The sequence below is a fragment of the Hippopotamus amphibius genome, chromosome 8, assembly GCF_030028045.1.
Source record: "Hippopotamus amphibius kiboko isolate mHipAmp2 chromosome 8, mHipAmp2.hap2, whole genome shotgun sequence".
NCBI lineage: Eukaryota > Metazoa > Chordata > Mammalia > Artiodactyla > Hippopotamidae > Hippopotamus > Hippopotamus amphibius.
Genome location: NC_080193.1, coordinates 7420449 through 7436292, shown reverse-complemented (window position 1 = coordinate 7436292; position 15844 = coordinate 7420449). Strand labels below are relative to the sequence as shown.

Sequence of the window (15844 nt, the reverse complement as noted above, 5' to 3'; positions counted from 1 at the left end):
CATAAGGATGTAATTAAAGCTCTGACTCCTCTGTTTGATCCCCGTGTTGGGTTACTGTTGTGTGTCTGCCTTCCTAACTTCTTTTTAAATTGAAGTATGGTTGATCTACAGTGTTGTGTTAATTTCTGCTGTACAGCAAAGTGATTCAGTTATATATATTCTGTTTCATATTCTTTTCCATTATGGTTTATCATAAGAGATTGAATATAGTTACCTGTGCTATACAATAGGACCTTGTTGTTGTGCCTTCCTGACTTCTTGAATGCAGGGACCATGTCCTAGAGTGTTTGACTCTCTCATGCCGAGGGTCAACCAGCAGAGACAGTCAGCACCCAGTGCTTTCACTCATCAGTTGATTGACAGCATTCCAGTGGGGCACTGAACGCCCACCATAAAGGGAGAACCAGCCAAATGTGACTACAATGATTGAAAAAGTGAAGTGCTCAGGGAGAGAGGAGTTAATTTAACCCGGTGGTCATTAGGCCCCCAGGAAAAGCCGGCCTCTTTGAGCAAGTGAAGTCTCTGAATCTCTGAGGCCGTGGAATCCAATGTTGACTAATTCCCACTGGCACGTGGTTTCACGTGACACTCGTTTGGCTGGCATCCCAGCTGAGAACAAAGGCCGTGTCTCAGGTCTGCCTACACTGCAGACCACAGATATACACTCGTCTCTCTTGAACATGGCCTTAAGTTTGGAGCCAGCCAGCAAGACCCCAGCATGTGTGAGCTCTGAGGAGTAAGGGGCATTGGGGGCAGGGAGGTGAATTTACATGGTGCATACCCAACTCTTCTTGGGAGTCAGATGTTCAGTGGGGAAAGGGCTGACTCAGTCCAGTGGATTTACTTCCTAAAATGCTTTATAGCTGCTGCAATTGGTACTGGTTTCACCCTGGGGACCCCAGAGGTGGGAGCAGTGACTAGGGGGAGGACGTGGATTATAGGACCCTCTTTCTTGTATTTCCTTCTGATTTTCTTGGCTGTGTTGGATCTCAGTGGGCTCAGAGGAGATCCAGATGTAATGGGGCTGGCCGGGGAGACCAAAATTTTGTATTTTAAAAAGGAACACATTGAGGGGTGCAGGTATCATGGTGGGGGGGTTATCCTATGATAAACCACGATGGAAAAGAATATGAAACAGAATATATATAACTGAATCACTGAAAAACACTGTAGCCCATCCAGCAGACACACAAACAAAATGAGCGTTTAGAGAAAGGGGTTTTGAGGGGAGAGGCCGATTTAAGCTGAGGAAGAGACTGCAGGTGGTAATACCCTGTATTTCTTGAAAGCCAGCAGCATGGTCTTTGCCATCAGGAAAACCAAGTTTGAAACCCAGCTTTGTTATATGACCTTGGAAAGTTATCTAATATCCCAAAGCCTCTGTCTGCCCATCCGTAAAATAGGAGTAATGATTTCTAATTAATAAGGTTGAGAAAGATTTAAATGAGGTAATGGATACAAAGCATTTAGCACATGCCTTGCACATAGTCAGCCCTCAATAAGGTGATCAAAAGTAAAATGCTGTAAATATCACTCTTATTATGGCCAAGGCACATTGATGCACTCTATGTCATTTGTAATCTCTTATCACCTTTGACACAAGTTGTTTTCCCAGTGTTTCTGTCTCTCACTCCCTCTTCCACTTCCTCTCTCTCCTCCAGCCCGTTGTAATCAAGGGCACACTTTTGTGAAAAGACTGGCTGAAACTAATGTAGCCACAGGACCCAACAAAACTCACAACCTAGTGTCAGGACTGAGGCTGTCACTTGGCCCTTTTTAGCAAGATTACCAATGAGCTCTAAGGATAATTGCCAATTACCTGATTGTTTCAAAAATCCACAGTGTCAGAGCTGGAAGAACCCTTAGACCTTACTTAGTCTGGCTGCTCATTTGACAGGCAGAGAGAAGAAGAAACCCACCCAGTTATGACAGGGAGTAATAGCCAAGACAGGACCATCATCTGGGCCCCCCAAGCGCTGGCTGCATCCAAGCTCTGTGCATCGTACCACAGCTGGCTCTTGGGAGCCAGGTGTCCTGAACCCTCATCCTCTATTCTCTTTTTCTTCTTCTCACTCAACAGTCTGCAAAGGTGGTCAATACCAATCATTTGATTAAAAAGCAACTGGAGCCTAAAAGCCATAGCTTTCAAGTAGACCCACAACTGATCTGATCCTGTGAGGGAGATGGAGCATCTCTACTACACAAAAGAGGCTTCATGGACTTGCCCAGATTCACACAGCTAGTAACTGTCAAAGGCAGAATTTGAACCCAGGTCTAACCCCAAAGCCTCGACGCTGCCCACCTTGGACCAAAAAACCTGCCTGACACCTGAACGACCTGCATCTGTCCTCAGGTCATCCACACATCCTCTCCTCCCTGATGTCTGCTTCTGTCCCAGCACCACTGACGGCCCGGAATGCACACTGGCTGGTAATCAATGTTATGCAATAGGAGTATTTGTTGATGCCAGTTGCAAACTGTTGCAGTCTAGAGAGATTAAACCACTGACACCGCCAACTCCATGAAAGTAAATGAGCCTTTCCAACGGCTATGGAAATAAATTTAAATGACAGTGCTAAAGGGCCCAGAGACTGTGGCTGAGTGAATGTCTTTCTGTGGAAAATCGACAAGGACAGCTATCAGTCCTTTGTCCCCAGGACGTAATTCCTCTCTGTCTCAAAATCATCATCGGGAAAGTTCTGACTGCTACAGCCCCCTGCTGAGGGCATGATTACAATAACAAGAGTAAAAAAAATGACAGCAGAGGACACGTTCTAGGCCCTCACTGTGGGTAAGGAACCCACATGTATGTACATGTATGTATGCTTTCCATACATCAACCTCTTGAATGATGAAAACCCTATGAAATAGGGGACAATAGCCCCATTTTAAAGCTGAGAAAACTGAGGCTCAGAGAGGTAAAGCCATTTGCCAGCTTGCAGTTGGCAGAACTGGGTCTCAAATAAGTAGATGCAGCTGCTTTCAAGCGTGATTCTGTCAAACAGCGGCCTGGGCCAGCCCTTATTTAAAATTATTAGGTGGTTTTCCTTTCAAGACAAAAATAAATCACAAGGAGTCAGCAGGACATACAAGGCCCACCAGAGCCTGGCCCCGACCTCCCTACCCCACCAGCTTTCTCTCTAATCACCCTCCACCTCTGTCCCCTGTTCTCTTCCATTCCTCTTTTGCACTCACCTCAGTCAGGCCTCCAGGGTCTTCCCACATCTCTCTGTTCTGAACCTGCCTCATGATTCTGGGTCCTCAAATCCTCCTATGTTTCCCACAAGGTCACTTGTGTATTATTTAGTCAAAACAAAACAAACACCAGACTTCACCAAGCCCAGGACAATATAGCCCTGAGTCAGGACACACAGCTTGGAGAAGAGACTGGGTTGGTTACAGCCCTACTCATCCTCTTAGTGGAATGGCCTTGTGCAGTGAGCAACCTGCCCAACTGTACATGGCAGCCCTGCCCCACAGACTGGATTAGAGGCTTGTCCTCTCTGTCCTCTTGGCACACAAAGCTTCTCTTTCTGAGCAGTTATCACATCAAATATGATTATTTCTACTCTCTTATTAGGACTATGCGATTCTTGTGCCCTTGGTTTCTGTAGCTCTAATGCTTAGTTCAGTCTGGCCATGATCAACCGTAGTCTTCATGGCTGGGAAAAGGAAGGAAGGAAGGGAGGCAGCCCCACACCAGTTGATCAGGCTGTGCCAGCATCCTAGCAAGCCTTAGATACCACCTTAAGAGGGCCACCCTCAGAGTTTGCCAGGTGAGGACCTAAAGCCCCAGGCCCCAAGCTAACTGGTGTCTGTTCTCTTTCCAAGATGCGCCACTGGAGGGAGATGCGGGCCCTTCAGATACTTACCTTCTGCCCTCGGGAGCTCTGGGGAGTAGCAGTCTGAGCGAAGAGACCCCTGAAGAGAGAGTGACCACAGCCCCTCTGAATCCAGCGCAGTCGGGGGACGAGCTTCGCGAGCCGGAGTTGGAAGGGACGGTGCCCTCCTTGTCTCAAGACCCCGTGGCTGCGTCCACGCTGCTTCCGCTTCCGGAGGAGCCGGGCACCAGGCACACCTTCCCTGCCAGGAAGAAGCCGCCTTCGCTCAAGCAGGTGAACTCGGCCAGGAAGCAGCTGAGGCCAAAGGCCACCCCCTCAGCAGCCATGCAGAGGGCGGCGTCCCAGCCAGCATCCCCGGGCCTGGGTCTCCCCTCCTCCGCCACGAAGAAGCCCCGCCCACCTGGGGACCAGGACCCCGCGGCCTCCACAGGGGAGGAGACCCGCCCCCCGTCGCTGTCAGCGGAAGAACCCCTTTGGCTGGAGCGGAAGGACGGCGCAGCCCCCACGACCCCCGCGCCCCTGCAGATCGCCCCCTTCACCTCGCAACCGCTGGTGGCCCACACGCTCCCCCAGAGCCCCGACCCCGCGGCGCCCGCGGTGCCTGAGGAGGCCCACGAGGCTCCCGCCGGGGACGCCAGCCCCGTGACCCTGATGGACAGAGGTGAGAACGAGCTGACCGGGTCGGCCTCAGAGGAAAGCCAGGAGACCACGACGTCCACCATCATTACCACCACAGTCATCACCACCGAGCAGGCCCCAGGTACGCAGCCCCCCCCCCCCCCCGCCCCCGCCTCCAGCCCTCCCGAAGCTGCGAGGAGGCAACTGCTGTGTGCAGGGGTGGGGGCGTGGCGCCAGGAAGGCCCTCAGTCTGCCATTGGTTACCATCTGTGGAGCCCTAGCCGTGAGCTTGACCCTGCGGCCCAGGATTAGTAGCCCCATTTTAGAGGTGAGCCCCTTGAGACCCTAAGACGTGGAGCACCCTGCCCAGTGCCGCACAGCTGGAGAGCGGGATTCAAGACCTTTCATGCTGGAACAGCATCCTTTTGTCTGCCTAGAGGGCCCTAGCCTTTCAAGGTGCTTTTGCTTTTATCATTACATGAACTTGATAATGCACGTCTGTGTTCCACTCTTTCTTCTATCTTTTTTTCCATCTTCAAACACAGAAGAGAGGCATCCGTTGTCCCTCACACATCGATTTTGGACAAATGCAGTATGGCCGCCCAGGAAAGAGTGTGAGCCCTGGGTTTGACTCCTGCTTGCTGCGTGAGCTTGGCCCAGATGTGCTCCCTCTCTGAGCTTTGCTTTACTTATCTCTGAGATGAAAATGAAATATCAGTCCCTCCAAGGACGAGCGGGGTCGCCTGTAGACCAGTGAGGTGCCTAGCAGCATGTAGTAAGTTGTCATTCTGTGCCACATGCTGCCGTTTGATTATCACGTTGATTCTGGAGCTGAAGGAGAATGAACAGCAGTGGGAGGGGTGGGGACAGGAGAACACAGGTGTCCCCAGAGGCCCTGTTCCAGCCCACAGCCCATCTGAGAGATGACATCTGAGCTGTTCTCCATGTCCTAACGAGAGTGCTTTCCTCCAGCTCTCTGCAGTGTGAGTTTCTCCGATCCTGAAGGGTACATCGACTCCAGTGATTACCCACCGCTGCCCTTCAACAACTTCCTGGAGTGCACGTACAACGTGACAGTCTACACTGGCTACGGGGTGGAACTGCAGGTAACCCCAGAAAGGCGCCCTGCGGTGGCTGCCTCTTCCAGCAGGAAGACTCTGAAGGATCGTCTGAGTGAGGCTTGCTTATCATCCTAACCAGTTTGCTTCTGGCTTTGCCCTAAACTGGGGCAATTTGAGCTGGGCTTTGGTGGATGAATAGGAGTTCCCAACTCAATGCACAGCTGAAATAGCTTGGCACACATGGAGGGAAGGGGATGTGTTGATAAATTGTGAGGCATTACATCCAGAAGGAAAGTCCTCTGATATCCTGCTTATCAAACACACACATATTCATAGAAGCCCTATGTGGCTCATTTGATTCATAAACTTTTGGCTGCAAACTAAGAATGGAAAAGCAGGGTAGCATAGTGCTCAGACATGTAGGGTTTATTTATTTATTTATTTATTTATTTATTTATTTTTAAAGATTTATTTATTTATTGGCTGCATTGGGTATTCATTGCTGCATGTGGCTTTCTCTAGTTGTGGTGAGCAGGGGCTACTCTTGGTTGCATTGCACAGGCTTCTCATTGTGGCGGCTTCTCTTATTGTGGAGCATGGGCTCTAGGCACACAGGCTTCAGTAGCTGTGCCACGTGGGCTCAATAGTTGTGGCTTGCAGGCTCTAGAGCACAGGCTCAATAGTTGAGGCACACAGGCTTAGTTGCTCCGCAGCATGTGGGATCTTCCTAGACCAGGGATCGAACCTGTGTCCTCTGCATTGGCAGGTGGATTCTTAACCACTGTGCGACCAGGGAAGTCCCCAACACGTGGGTTTTAAGTCCCCGCTCTACCAGTTAATGCTGTGTGACATTGGGCAAGGGACTCTACCTCTCTGAGCCTCAGTTTCCCCATTTGTAAAACAGAGATGAAAACGTTGCTACTTTACAGAGTTTCAGGGAGGAGTAACTATGACAGTGCACAGAGAGCATTCATCCAGAGCCCAAGGGAGAGAGAGCGGGCTCTCAGTGCATGTTGCCAGTTATCCCCACTTTAGTTCCAGGCCATCCCCAACCAACTGCCCCATCTTTAGAAGCGCTTTTTGATATGAACTAAGGTGACATGCCGGGAAGTGGTGAACTGTGCGGTTTACTGTCCCACAGAAGAAAGGATGGAAGTGAAGCCAGAAATTCAGGCCACTACCACGTGGTGGCAGACCCTTCCAGGCCAAGGTTAGAGGGCCGGACGTGTGCTTTTTTCTCATGGGCAATAAACAGGCACCAAAAGATTTTAAGCAGGGTCTGTTGTATGACCTAAGCAGAACTTTACTTTAGGAAGGTGTTCTGATTGTACAGGGGGGATGAAAGGTAAACCTCTCAGCAGAACTTGTGTCCAGAGCTTAGCACAGCACGTGGCACATGGTAGGTACTTCGTAAATGTTCAGGGAATTAAACTGGAGAAAGGTTGCAGTCCCGCTGATCCTGGCACTTAATGAACACTTTCCTCCACTTGAATAGACCCACTCTGTCTAGTACTGTATGGAGTCTTTATCAGGCACAATAGAATTCCTTCACTGAGCTCCTACCCTGTACCAGTCACAGCAATGGGGGACAGGGTGATGTACAAAACGGACGCAGTGCCTGCCCTAAAGGAGTTTGCTGTTTTGTGATTGGGATAGATGCACATCGAGGACATTGGGATGTTCCTCCCAAAGGTCTCTAGCAGATGTTCATAGTGAATGTTGTAGAATCACAGAGGCGGGCCAGGCAAGCTCCTTGGCAGTTGGGGGAGGTCTCACAGAGAAGGGCAAATTTAGTGGAGCTTTGGCGAATGAGTAGGAGTTCATCAAAGAGAAAAGAGACTAACGTGTATGGCCTGAAAGAGGAAAGGCTTGTGAGTAATGCCTGCCTTGCTTGCGCAAGAGGCAGAGGGGTCCCAGGCCCCACAAGGAGAAGCAGAAATACTCATATTGGGCACTGGGGACTGACTGAAGCCCCCACCCCATCCCCTGCTCTGTTTGCTCAGCACCCTTGTGTGTGAGTAAAGTACCTCCCTCCTTTCTCTCCCAAGCCTGGAAAGTGGACTTGGCAAACCAAGTCCACAGTGCTTTGAGGAGGCTTTGCCATTGAAGCCACCACTGGGGAGGATAAGAAAGTGGGCCTGAGAAAGCCTTAGAGGTGAGCCCCCCCACACACACCAGTTTATATGGAAGGGCAAGAATGTATTCAATCAGTTTATAAAGATTTATTGAGCACCTGCTACGTGCCAGGCGCTATTTTAGGCCCTGGGGACCCTGAGCAGCACACAGATTTTCCTGCCTCCCTGGAGTTTACCTTCTGATGAAATGCCTTCTTCTGTCTCCCTGAAGATTGGACCTTAGGCACGAGCTGATCAAATCCCCGCCCCCACCCACCAGCTCCAGAAGACTATCTCAGCTGCCGGCACCCAGAAGCCTCTCTCAAGGGACCCAGCTAAGGGGGCCGACAGATGCTTGCCGTGCCTCTGCCCTGCAGCTCCGTTTCACTCTGTCCCCTCAGCCTCTGGGGGACAGCAGGGGGCCTAGATGTTTCCCAGGGCTGGGGCTTGGTACTTGTCTGCCCCATGGACTAGGGGCCAGTTGCGGGGTGCTGCGTGGGCAGCCTCAGAGCCTGGGAGGGCCTTGTCTCAGACACGATTCAGATTCTGTCTGCCCCTGCCCGTCCGCAGGTGAAGAGCGTGAACCTGTCCGAGGGAGAGCTGCTTTCCATCCGCGGGGTGGACGGCCCCTCCCTGACCATTCTGGCCAACCACACCCTCCTGGTAGAGGGGCAGGTAATCCGAAGCCCCACCAACACCATCTCGGTCTACTTCCGGACCTTCCAGGATGACGGCCTTGGGACCTTCCAGCTGCACTACCAGGGTAAGGTCAGCCTGAGGCTGTTGAGATGTAGCTTTGGCCTGCGTTTCCCTCTGGAGCCAAGGATTTTCACCCTTTTTGTGCCACGGACCCCTCTGGCAGTTCGGTAACACTAGGGACCCCTTCTTAGATTTGTGTTTTTAAGAGCATAAAATAAAATATATACCATTCAAAAGGAAGTCGTTCATATTGAGCAGCAGTTGTCAAAATACTGTTTTCATCTATGGTCTCATGATCAACGTGCCTCTTTACTAACACGTTAAATAATACTTCCCGGTGGCTCTGATGATTACTGTGATTTCAAAGGAGCATAAGAAATATGTCATTTTGTCATTTCATATCAAGATATTCATTTTGATATGAAAATATCTGTGATTTCTCTTGGTGACAAAGTCACAGGTTCTGTGACCGTTACAGTCTGTTGCCTACATTTGCGATTGAAGGAAATACCACTGCTCAGCCCCTTTCCCCGTTCAAGTTCATGGCTCCTGAATCTGACCACGAATCCCATGAGAGTCCAAAGCTTCTGGGAAAGAGCCTCTGCCGCCAGGGTCCCTCTCTCTCTTTTCTTCTTCTCCACTGTTTCTTTCTTTCCTTTTTGTCCGTTTCTAGTCTCTTTTGTTTTCTCCTCTCTTCTCCTCTCCTCTCTTCTCCCCTCTCTTTTTTGCTTCCTTCGTTTCTTTCTTTCCTCCTCTCCCTCTCTTCATTCCCACCCCCACTCTCTCTTCCTTCTCTCTCCTTTCAAGGTCATCCCATTTTCCCCACCTCCTGGATGGTTCCCAAGACCTGCGATTACTTCCCTTACGAGGAGCTCCCCCTGGATACTGGCCAAGTATCTGACGGGGACGGGGAGCCCTTAGCCACACCCTGGGAGACAGAAAGCCATCCACGTTTACGTCACATTGACCAAATGTCTGGAAAAAGAATTCATTTAAAAATTTCCCCTTGGATGTTTCTGAAACAGATGGATGACTGTATACAGGAGTGTCCACTTCCTCACACCTTCTCAGTATGCAGACTACCGTCTGTTGTCTTTGTTAATTAAAAAATGGAAAAAATAGCTCATTGAGCCATGAACTTGAATTTGGTTCTTCTCATGAGTGCTGGGAATGAAGGTATCCTAGTCTGCAGGAGAGGTCAGACCGTAGTCTAGGGGCGGAGCTAGGATGGATTCAGCATCTTCTTATGAAAATGAAACTCAAGGAGCTCAATGTGGCCACGTACACCCTACTACCACCCCATCCAGTGAGCTCTGTGCACCAGATATTTGGCTAAGGAGGCTCTTTTTTGGCGTTTCCCACGTAATCCTTACTGCACCCATGAGACAGGGATGATCAGAGAGGAGGAAAGTGAAGTTCAGGGCACTGTGTCACTTTCTCAAGGTCACACAGTTTCTAAGTGATGGAGTAAGAGAACATAAACTCACATCCGTCTCCCTCCAAAGCCCAAACCCTTACCTCCCAGGGCAGCTGTTCCCAAGCTTTCATATCCTTGGCATTTCCTGAAGAACTGGTTATTCTAACTACGGCCCAAGAGTCTCCATTTTTTAACAAACACCTAAGCTGTTCGTTCAGGTGAGACGAACCTACCTGGGCGGCCCTGCCCCTCCTGTGTCCACGTGGAGAGAGACCCCAGGGAGAGATGGGAACACATTTTCCACCCCAAACCTGCTGTCTCTGGTTGGGCAGGATGGGGAGCTTTGAGCCTAGCAAAAAGTGCTCATCTGGCAGTCTCAGCACCACACGATCAACTCGAGTCACAAAAATACCCTCCTCCAGCGCTCCCGGGTCCCCAGGGGCCTCGCCTTTTCTCCTCAGCACACCCTGGCTCCCGGGATGCGGGCCACATTCTTCGTCTCCCCCTCTGAGAGATGACTGTCTGCCCCTGCATTTCTCCCCAGCCTTCATGCTGAGCTGTCACTTTCCCCGCCGGCCCGACTACGGGGACGTCACGGTGATGGACCTGCACTCGGGCGGGACGGCCCACTTCCACTGCCACCTGGGTTACGAGCTGCAGGGCGCCAAGACACTGACGTGCATCAACGCCTCCAAGCCCCACTGGGGCAGCCAGGAGCCCGTCTGCTCAGGTACACGCCAGCCTCAGCCAGGCCAAACGCGGGTGGTCCCCCGAGAAGGGAGAAACCAGCCCCCAGGGTATTCAGGTCGACCTTAGGGAAGAGGCTGATCCAGGTACAGCTGGCTTCTGCCACGGAAAGCTTTGTCATTTGATAAAATGCACATGACATAAAATTCACCATGAGTGACATTTAGTACATTCACAGTATCATACAACCACCACCACTATCTTTATCACCCCCAAAAGGATACCCTGGACCCATTAGCAGTCACTCCTCGTTTTTCCCAGTCTCCAGCCCCTGGCAACCAGCAAGTTGCTTTCTGTCTCTAGGAATTTGCCTGTTCTGGACATTTCATATACATGGGATCATACAATTTGTGATCTTTTGAACCTGTCTTTCACTTAGCATAGTGTTTTCAAGGTTCATCCATGTTGTAGCATCTATCAGAACTTCATTCTTTTTTATGGCTGAATAATATTCCATGATATGGATAGACTGCATTTCATCTGTTCATTCGCTGGTGGACATTTGAGTTGTTTCCAGTTTGGGGGGTTATGAGTAATGCCGCTATGAACGTTTGTGTACAGGTTTTTATGTGGACATCTGTTTTCATGTCTCTTGGGTAGATACCCATAAGTGGAGCTGCTGGGTCGTATGGTGATTCCATGTTTAAGTTTTGAAGGAACCGTCAAACTATGTTCCACAAGGGCTGCACCATTTTACTTTCCCACCAGTCATGTATGAAAGTAGCAAATTCTCCACATCCTCACCAGCACTTATTTTCCATGTCTTCTTTTTATTATAGCCATCCTAGTGTGTGTGAAGGTATCTTACTGTGATTTTGAGCTGCATTTTCCTGATGGCTAATGACATTGAGTATCTTTTCATATGCTCGTTGGCCATTTGTATATCTTCTAGGAGAAATGTCTATTCAAGTCCTTTGCCCATTTTTAAAATTTGGTTGTTTGCCTTTTTCTTGAGTGGTGAGAGTTCTTTATATATTCTGGATACTAGACCCTTATCTGATATACAATTTGCAAATATCTTCTCCTACTCTGTGGGTTGTCTTTTCACTTCTTGATAGTGTCCTTAAGTTTGACAAAGTCTAATTTATGTAATTTTTGTTTGTTGCTTGTGCTTTGCATGTAGCAGCTGCCATATTTTGAGCCCAGTCCATGTGCCAGGGCTATGATAAATCCTCACAGCAATCCTATATGGTGGGAACCATTATCCCCATTTTACAGAAGAGGAAACTGAGGCTCGTGGAGGTGAAGTTTCTTCCTCAAAGTCACCAGATAGAAATTAAACTGAGTCTAGAACCCTTCTCTCCTGAGCTCTTTCCCTTACCTCTTCACTATTCAAAGTGCAATCTGCAAACCAGTGAGATTATAATAAATACACAATCCTGAGCCTCACACAAAACGAAGGGAATCAAAACCTACATTTAACCTGCTCTTTTTGTGGTTCGTGTGCACATTATAGATTGAGAAGCACTCTATACCACACTCTGTCCACCCTAGTGGCCATAACCTTGATCATCCTCAGTTATCAAGAGAGCAAAACCCTATTAGGTTCTCAAAAGTCCTGACCGTGGCCCGGAGAGTGTAGTCCGCCCACATTAACTGAGCACCTACTATGTGCCAGGCCATGAGCTGTGTACTAGGAGAATACGAGGAGTAAGAACACATCATTCCTGCCCTCCAGGCATTCATAGTCAGTAGAATTCAAAATGCAAATGAGAACTGATGATAAATTCTGAGATTTAATTGTTGCGGTGTGTTCCCCCAAGGCCCTTCAGAATTTTTCATTTTTTCTTTCTTTTTTTTGGTAACAAAGAAAAAAATCCAAACCTCAGGGCAGTTGGTCTCCGTGCCTCCCTCGCGTTAATTTTTATCTATGTATGAAATCAGAGAGGAATTAAGCCTCAATTTGTGCTAAGAAAGATGGATGGGGAGCCACGGCTGGCAAATTGAAACCAAACAGAGTCATCAGTCGGCTTAATAAGGCAAGGAATGGGAGCAGGGAGGCAGCAAATGAGCGGCTGCTTGGGGAGGACAGATGGCCGGCGCCCCCCACCAGGGCCAGCGTCCTCCATCTCCTCCGCTCCTGACCTACAGGGCAATAATGCTGGCTGCATTTTGAGCGCCTACTCTGTGCCGGGGATGGCGGCAAGCCCTCTGCATGCAACGTTTCATGGATTTCCCACCATGGTCCTGTAAGGAGGGTAGAATTATTATCACTGTTTTCCAGGGTACTGTAGGTTCAGAGAGCTTCAGTGGTGACTTGTGCTAGATCCACAGTAGATAAGTGGCACTGGCCAGATTTGAACCTTAGGATGGGGATTCATGAGAGGCAGCCTGTAGAGACTGCAACCCGGTGCTCTGTCCGTGGTCCTGAGAGAACTGCTGTAGGAGACTTTTGGGCAATGGCTTAGGTGTAGGTCACGGCGGAGTCCAGAGCAGAGAAAGGAGCCATCTGCCTTTCTTATCTGTGCAAGTCCTTATTAGTCTTGCAGTCATTCAGCAAACATTTAATGAGAACCAAATATCTCCTAAAAATAAGACTACCTCCCCACATTTGTATAACTCTTCCCAGTTCATAAATCACTTTTTAATATTTATTAAATTTTTATGATAAAAGTAATGTATGGCTCTAGTTTAAAAAAAATACAAAAAATACAAAAATGTTGAAGGTCATAGCAAATCACTTTTATATTCCTGGTCTCAACTGATCCTTGCATATAGCTCACTGAAATAGGCATAGAGAACCATTTTCTAACTTTTTTCCCCCACTTAAAGTGAATATTTTCCTATATTCTCAAGTTCTTTGAGAATACAGTTTCTTAAAAACTATATGAATGACATACATTTATTTCACCAAGCATCTGTAGGTAGACATTCATGTTGTTTTTCGTTTTTTGCTCTTAGAGGCAATCTGGCAGTGAACGTCCTTACTCATACATTTTTGTGAAACTCTAAATCTTTTCTTAAGGTAAATTCCCAGAACCTTAATTACTAAGTCAAAGTGTTTGAACCTATTTTCCAGATTTTTCATCAAATTGCCCTCCTGAAAGGTCATAGCAGTTTGCACTCTAACCAGTCCTGAATGAGAGTGACCATTTCCCATCACTGGAGATGGCTTTCCGGTTTATTGCTGTTTTTTATCTTGACCAGTTAGGTAGATGAAGATAGTTTAAATTTGCATTTCTTTTATTATTAAGGAATGCTCAATTTTTTTAGTGCTCATTAAGTACTAAAAGTATATTTCTTCTTTTGAGAACTGCCTATTTGCATCCTTCTTGATTACCGTTTCGTAATTAAGAATCAGGGCACAGCCAGCACCATGAAAGAATCTTTAAATCACAGTCATTCATTCCCTGCCGTGGAACACACATGGCAATGGTTCTAACCATGGACTTAGACCTCCTATCAAACAGGATAAACCCGTCTCAGGAGGATGGGACTTTCCCCTGGTTTTTCTCTCCCCAGCCTGTTTCCTCCCACTAAAGGGATAGGGATTGGAGATGCATGAAACACTCACTTCCTCTCTCTCTCTCTGTCTCTCTCTGCAATCCGCTCACTGCCCACCCACCCCTACTCTCTGACCCCAGCCCCTTGTGGAGGGTCTGTGCACAACGCCACCATCGGCCGTGTCCTGTCCCCAAGTCACTCTGGAAATACCAATGGGAGCCAGTTCTGTGTGTGGACGATTGAAGCTCCAGAGGGCCAGAAGCTGCATTTGCACTTTGAGAGGCTGTCACTGCATGAGAAGGACAGGTAAACCTCTGAGGGTCCCCAGCCAGCTTCATTCTTTCCCAGAGTGTTAGAATGTAGCTTGGGATTTGGAGTCTTGAAATGGCTAAATTGTTGGCTCATGGAAGTCAAGAAAGGAAGAGCTAGGAAAGTGGCAAGGATATTAGAGACCATCATCTTCGATCTCTTCCTTATACGCTTAAGGAAACTAGGACATACAGAGGGGAAGGGACTTGCCCCCGTCGCACAGCAGGGCAGGGGGAGAGGCAAGAAGGGAATCCAGTTCCCCCACCTTGCACTGCCTCATCTCTCCTCCTGCACATCCCTACTTGAAGTTGAACAAGGAGAGAGTGTCTACTGAGCACCAGGTCTGTGCCCAATCATGTATTAGGCTCCATGGGGAACAGGAGAGAAGCAGGGAACATTGGTTCCTGGTATGATAGGCAGTTGAGGTGGGAAAACCAGATTTATGTACAAGAAAAAACTAGAGAAGATACAAGACAGTGTCTAACCAAGAGCATTTCTGTAGATGCTAAGTTGTATGCACAGAATCCAGAATCGGAAAACTTTAAGAGTCTGAGAACTTATTCTAGAATATTCTGGAATGTTCTAGAAAATCAGGGTCTTCGCTGCTTAGACTTGCTGTCTTAAGTTGAGTTCCCTTGGAAACAGACAGGGTGACAAGGATGTGGGAGAAAGTGGTTTATTTGGGAGCTGATCCTAGAAAGCACCAGGAAAATGAGCAGAGAAGGAAAGGGCATAGATACAGTGTGTGTTAGCAAGAGGCAACCGCAGAGTCACCTGGGTCTCTGTCTACTGGGGGCCTCCGGGAAGCTGTGTTGAGCATGGCTCGGAGCCTTCCTGTTGGAGGGTGAGGGGGCTGGGGCATTTATCCACCCCCCAATCCATCGCTGGAAGAGGGATGCACCTTAACACACGGACTCCCCAACGTTGCCTGCCATCCTTGGCGCTGGCTGAGCTGGCTGATTCTCAGAGACTCTGGAAGCCAGCCGAAGATGGGGGAGAAATGAGTCTGAGAGGATACGAGTAAGGCACTGACAGAATGCCAGCACCTTAGAATCCTGGAATCTGTCCGACTTTTATCTTAGAATTATAGTGTCCTGGCCTCTTTGAAGCGTCACACCTAGACCATTAACCTCTAGGAAAGGATTCTGAGAGAAAATAAGCAGACAGCTGAATAATTTACCCAACTCTGGAGTCCACTTCCCTCCAAGTCGTCCAGCTGTATCCTGAACAACTCCATATCGATAAATCACTGCTTTAAAGTACAAGATGTAGAATAGGGGCTTCAGAGCACGGCTTCTCCGTAGCATCAGAATGACCTCAGGAACTCTAAGAAACAAGTGCCCAATCTTTCCGCCAGTGACTGATTGAGAAGCGAGACCTGGGAGCCCTCAGCGATGGACACTTTCTAACACTTAGACCTTGGTCTGCCTCTTCTGAATGGTGCTGGGAACATAACCAGGTCTACGTTTATACCAGATAACAAGAATGAACAGAGAGAGAAGGAACTTAACCAAAATGAGTATTTTCTGAAAGTTTATGAAATCCTGTTAAACGAGCCAAACAGACACACGGACACTGTAGTTTTCACTCGGA

The 15844-nt window shown here is 48.5% G+C and overlaps 1 protein-coding gene across 1 annotated transcript in view; it reads left to right on the top strand.

Annotated features, from left to right (window-relative positions):
• The window catches only part of SEZ6L (seizure related 6 homolog like), a 129826-nt gene that overhangs the window by 52717 nt on the left and 61265 nt on the right, over positions 1-15844 (top strand). Inside the window, exons 2-6 of the mRNA XM_057746458.1 lie at positions 3832-4602; positions 5433-5566; positions 8206-8398; positions 10296-10481; positions 14083-14248. Of these exons, the coding sequence (XP_057602441.1) occupies positions 3832-4602; positions 5433-5566; positions 8206-8398; positions 10296-10481; positions 14083-14248 (1450 nt within the window). The remainder of the gene's footprint in view (positions 1-3831; positions 4603-5432; positions 5567-8205; positions 8399-10295; positions 10482-14082; positions 14249-15844) is intronic.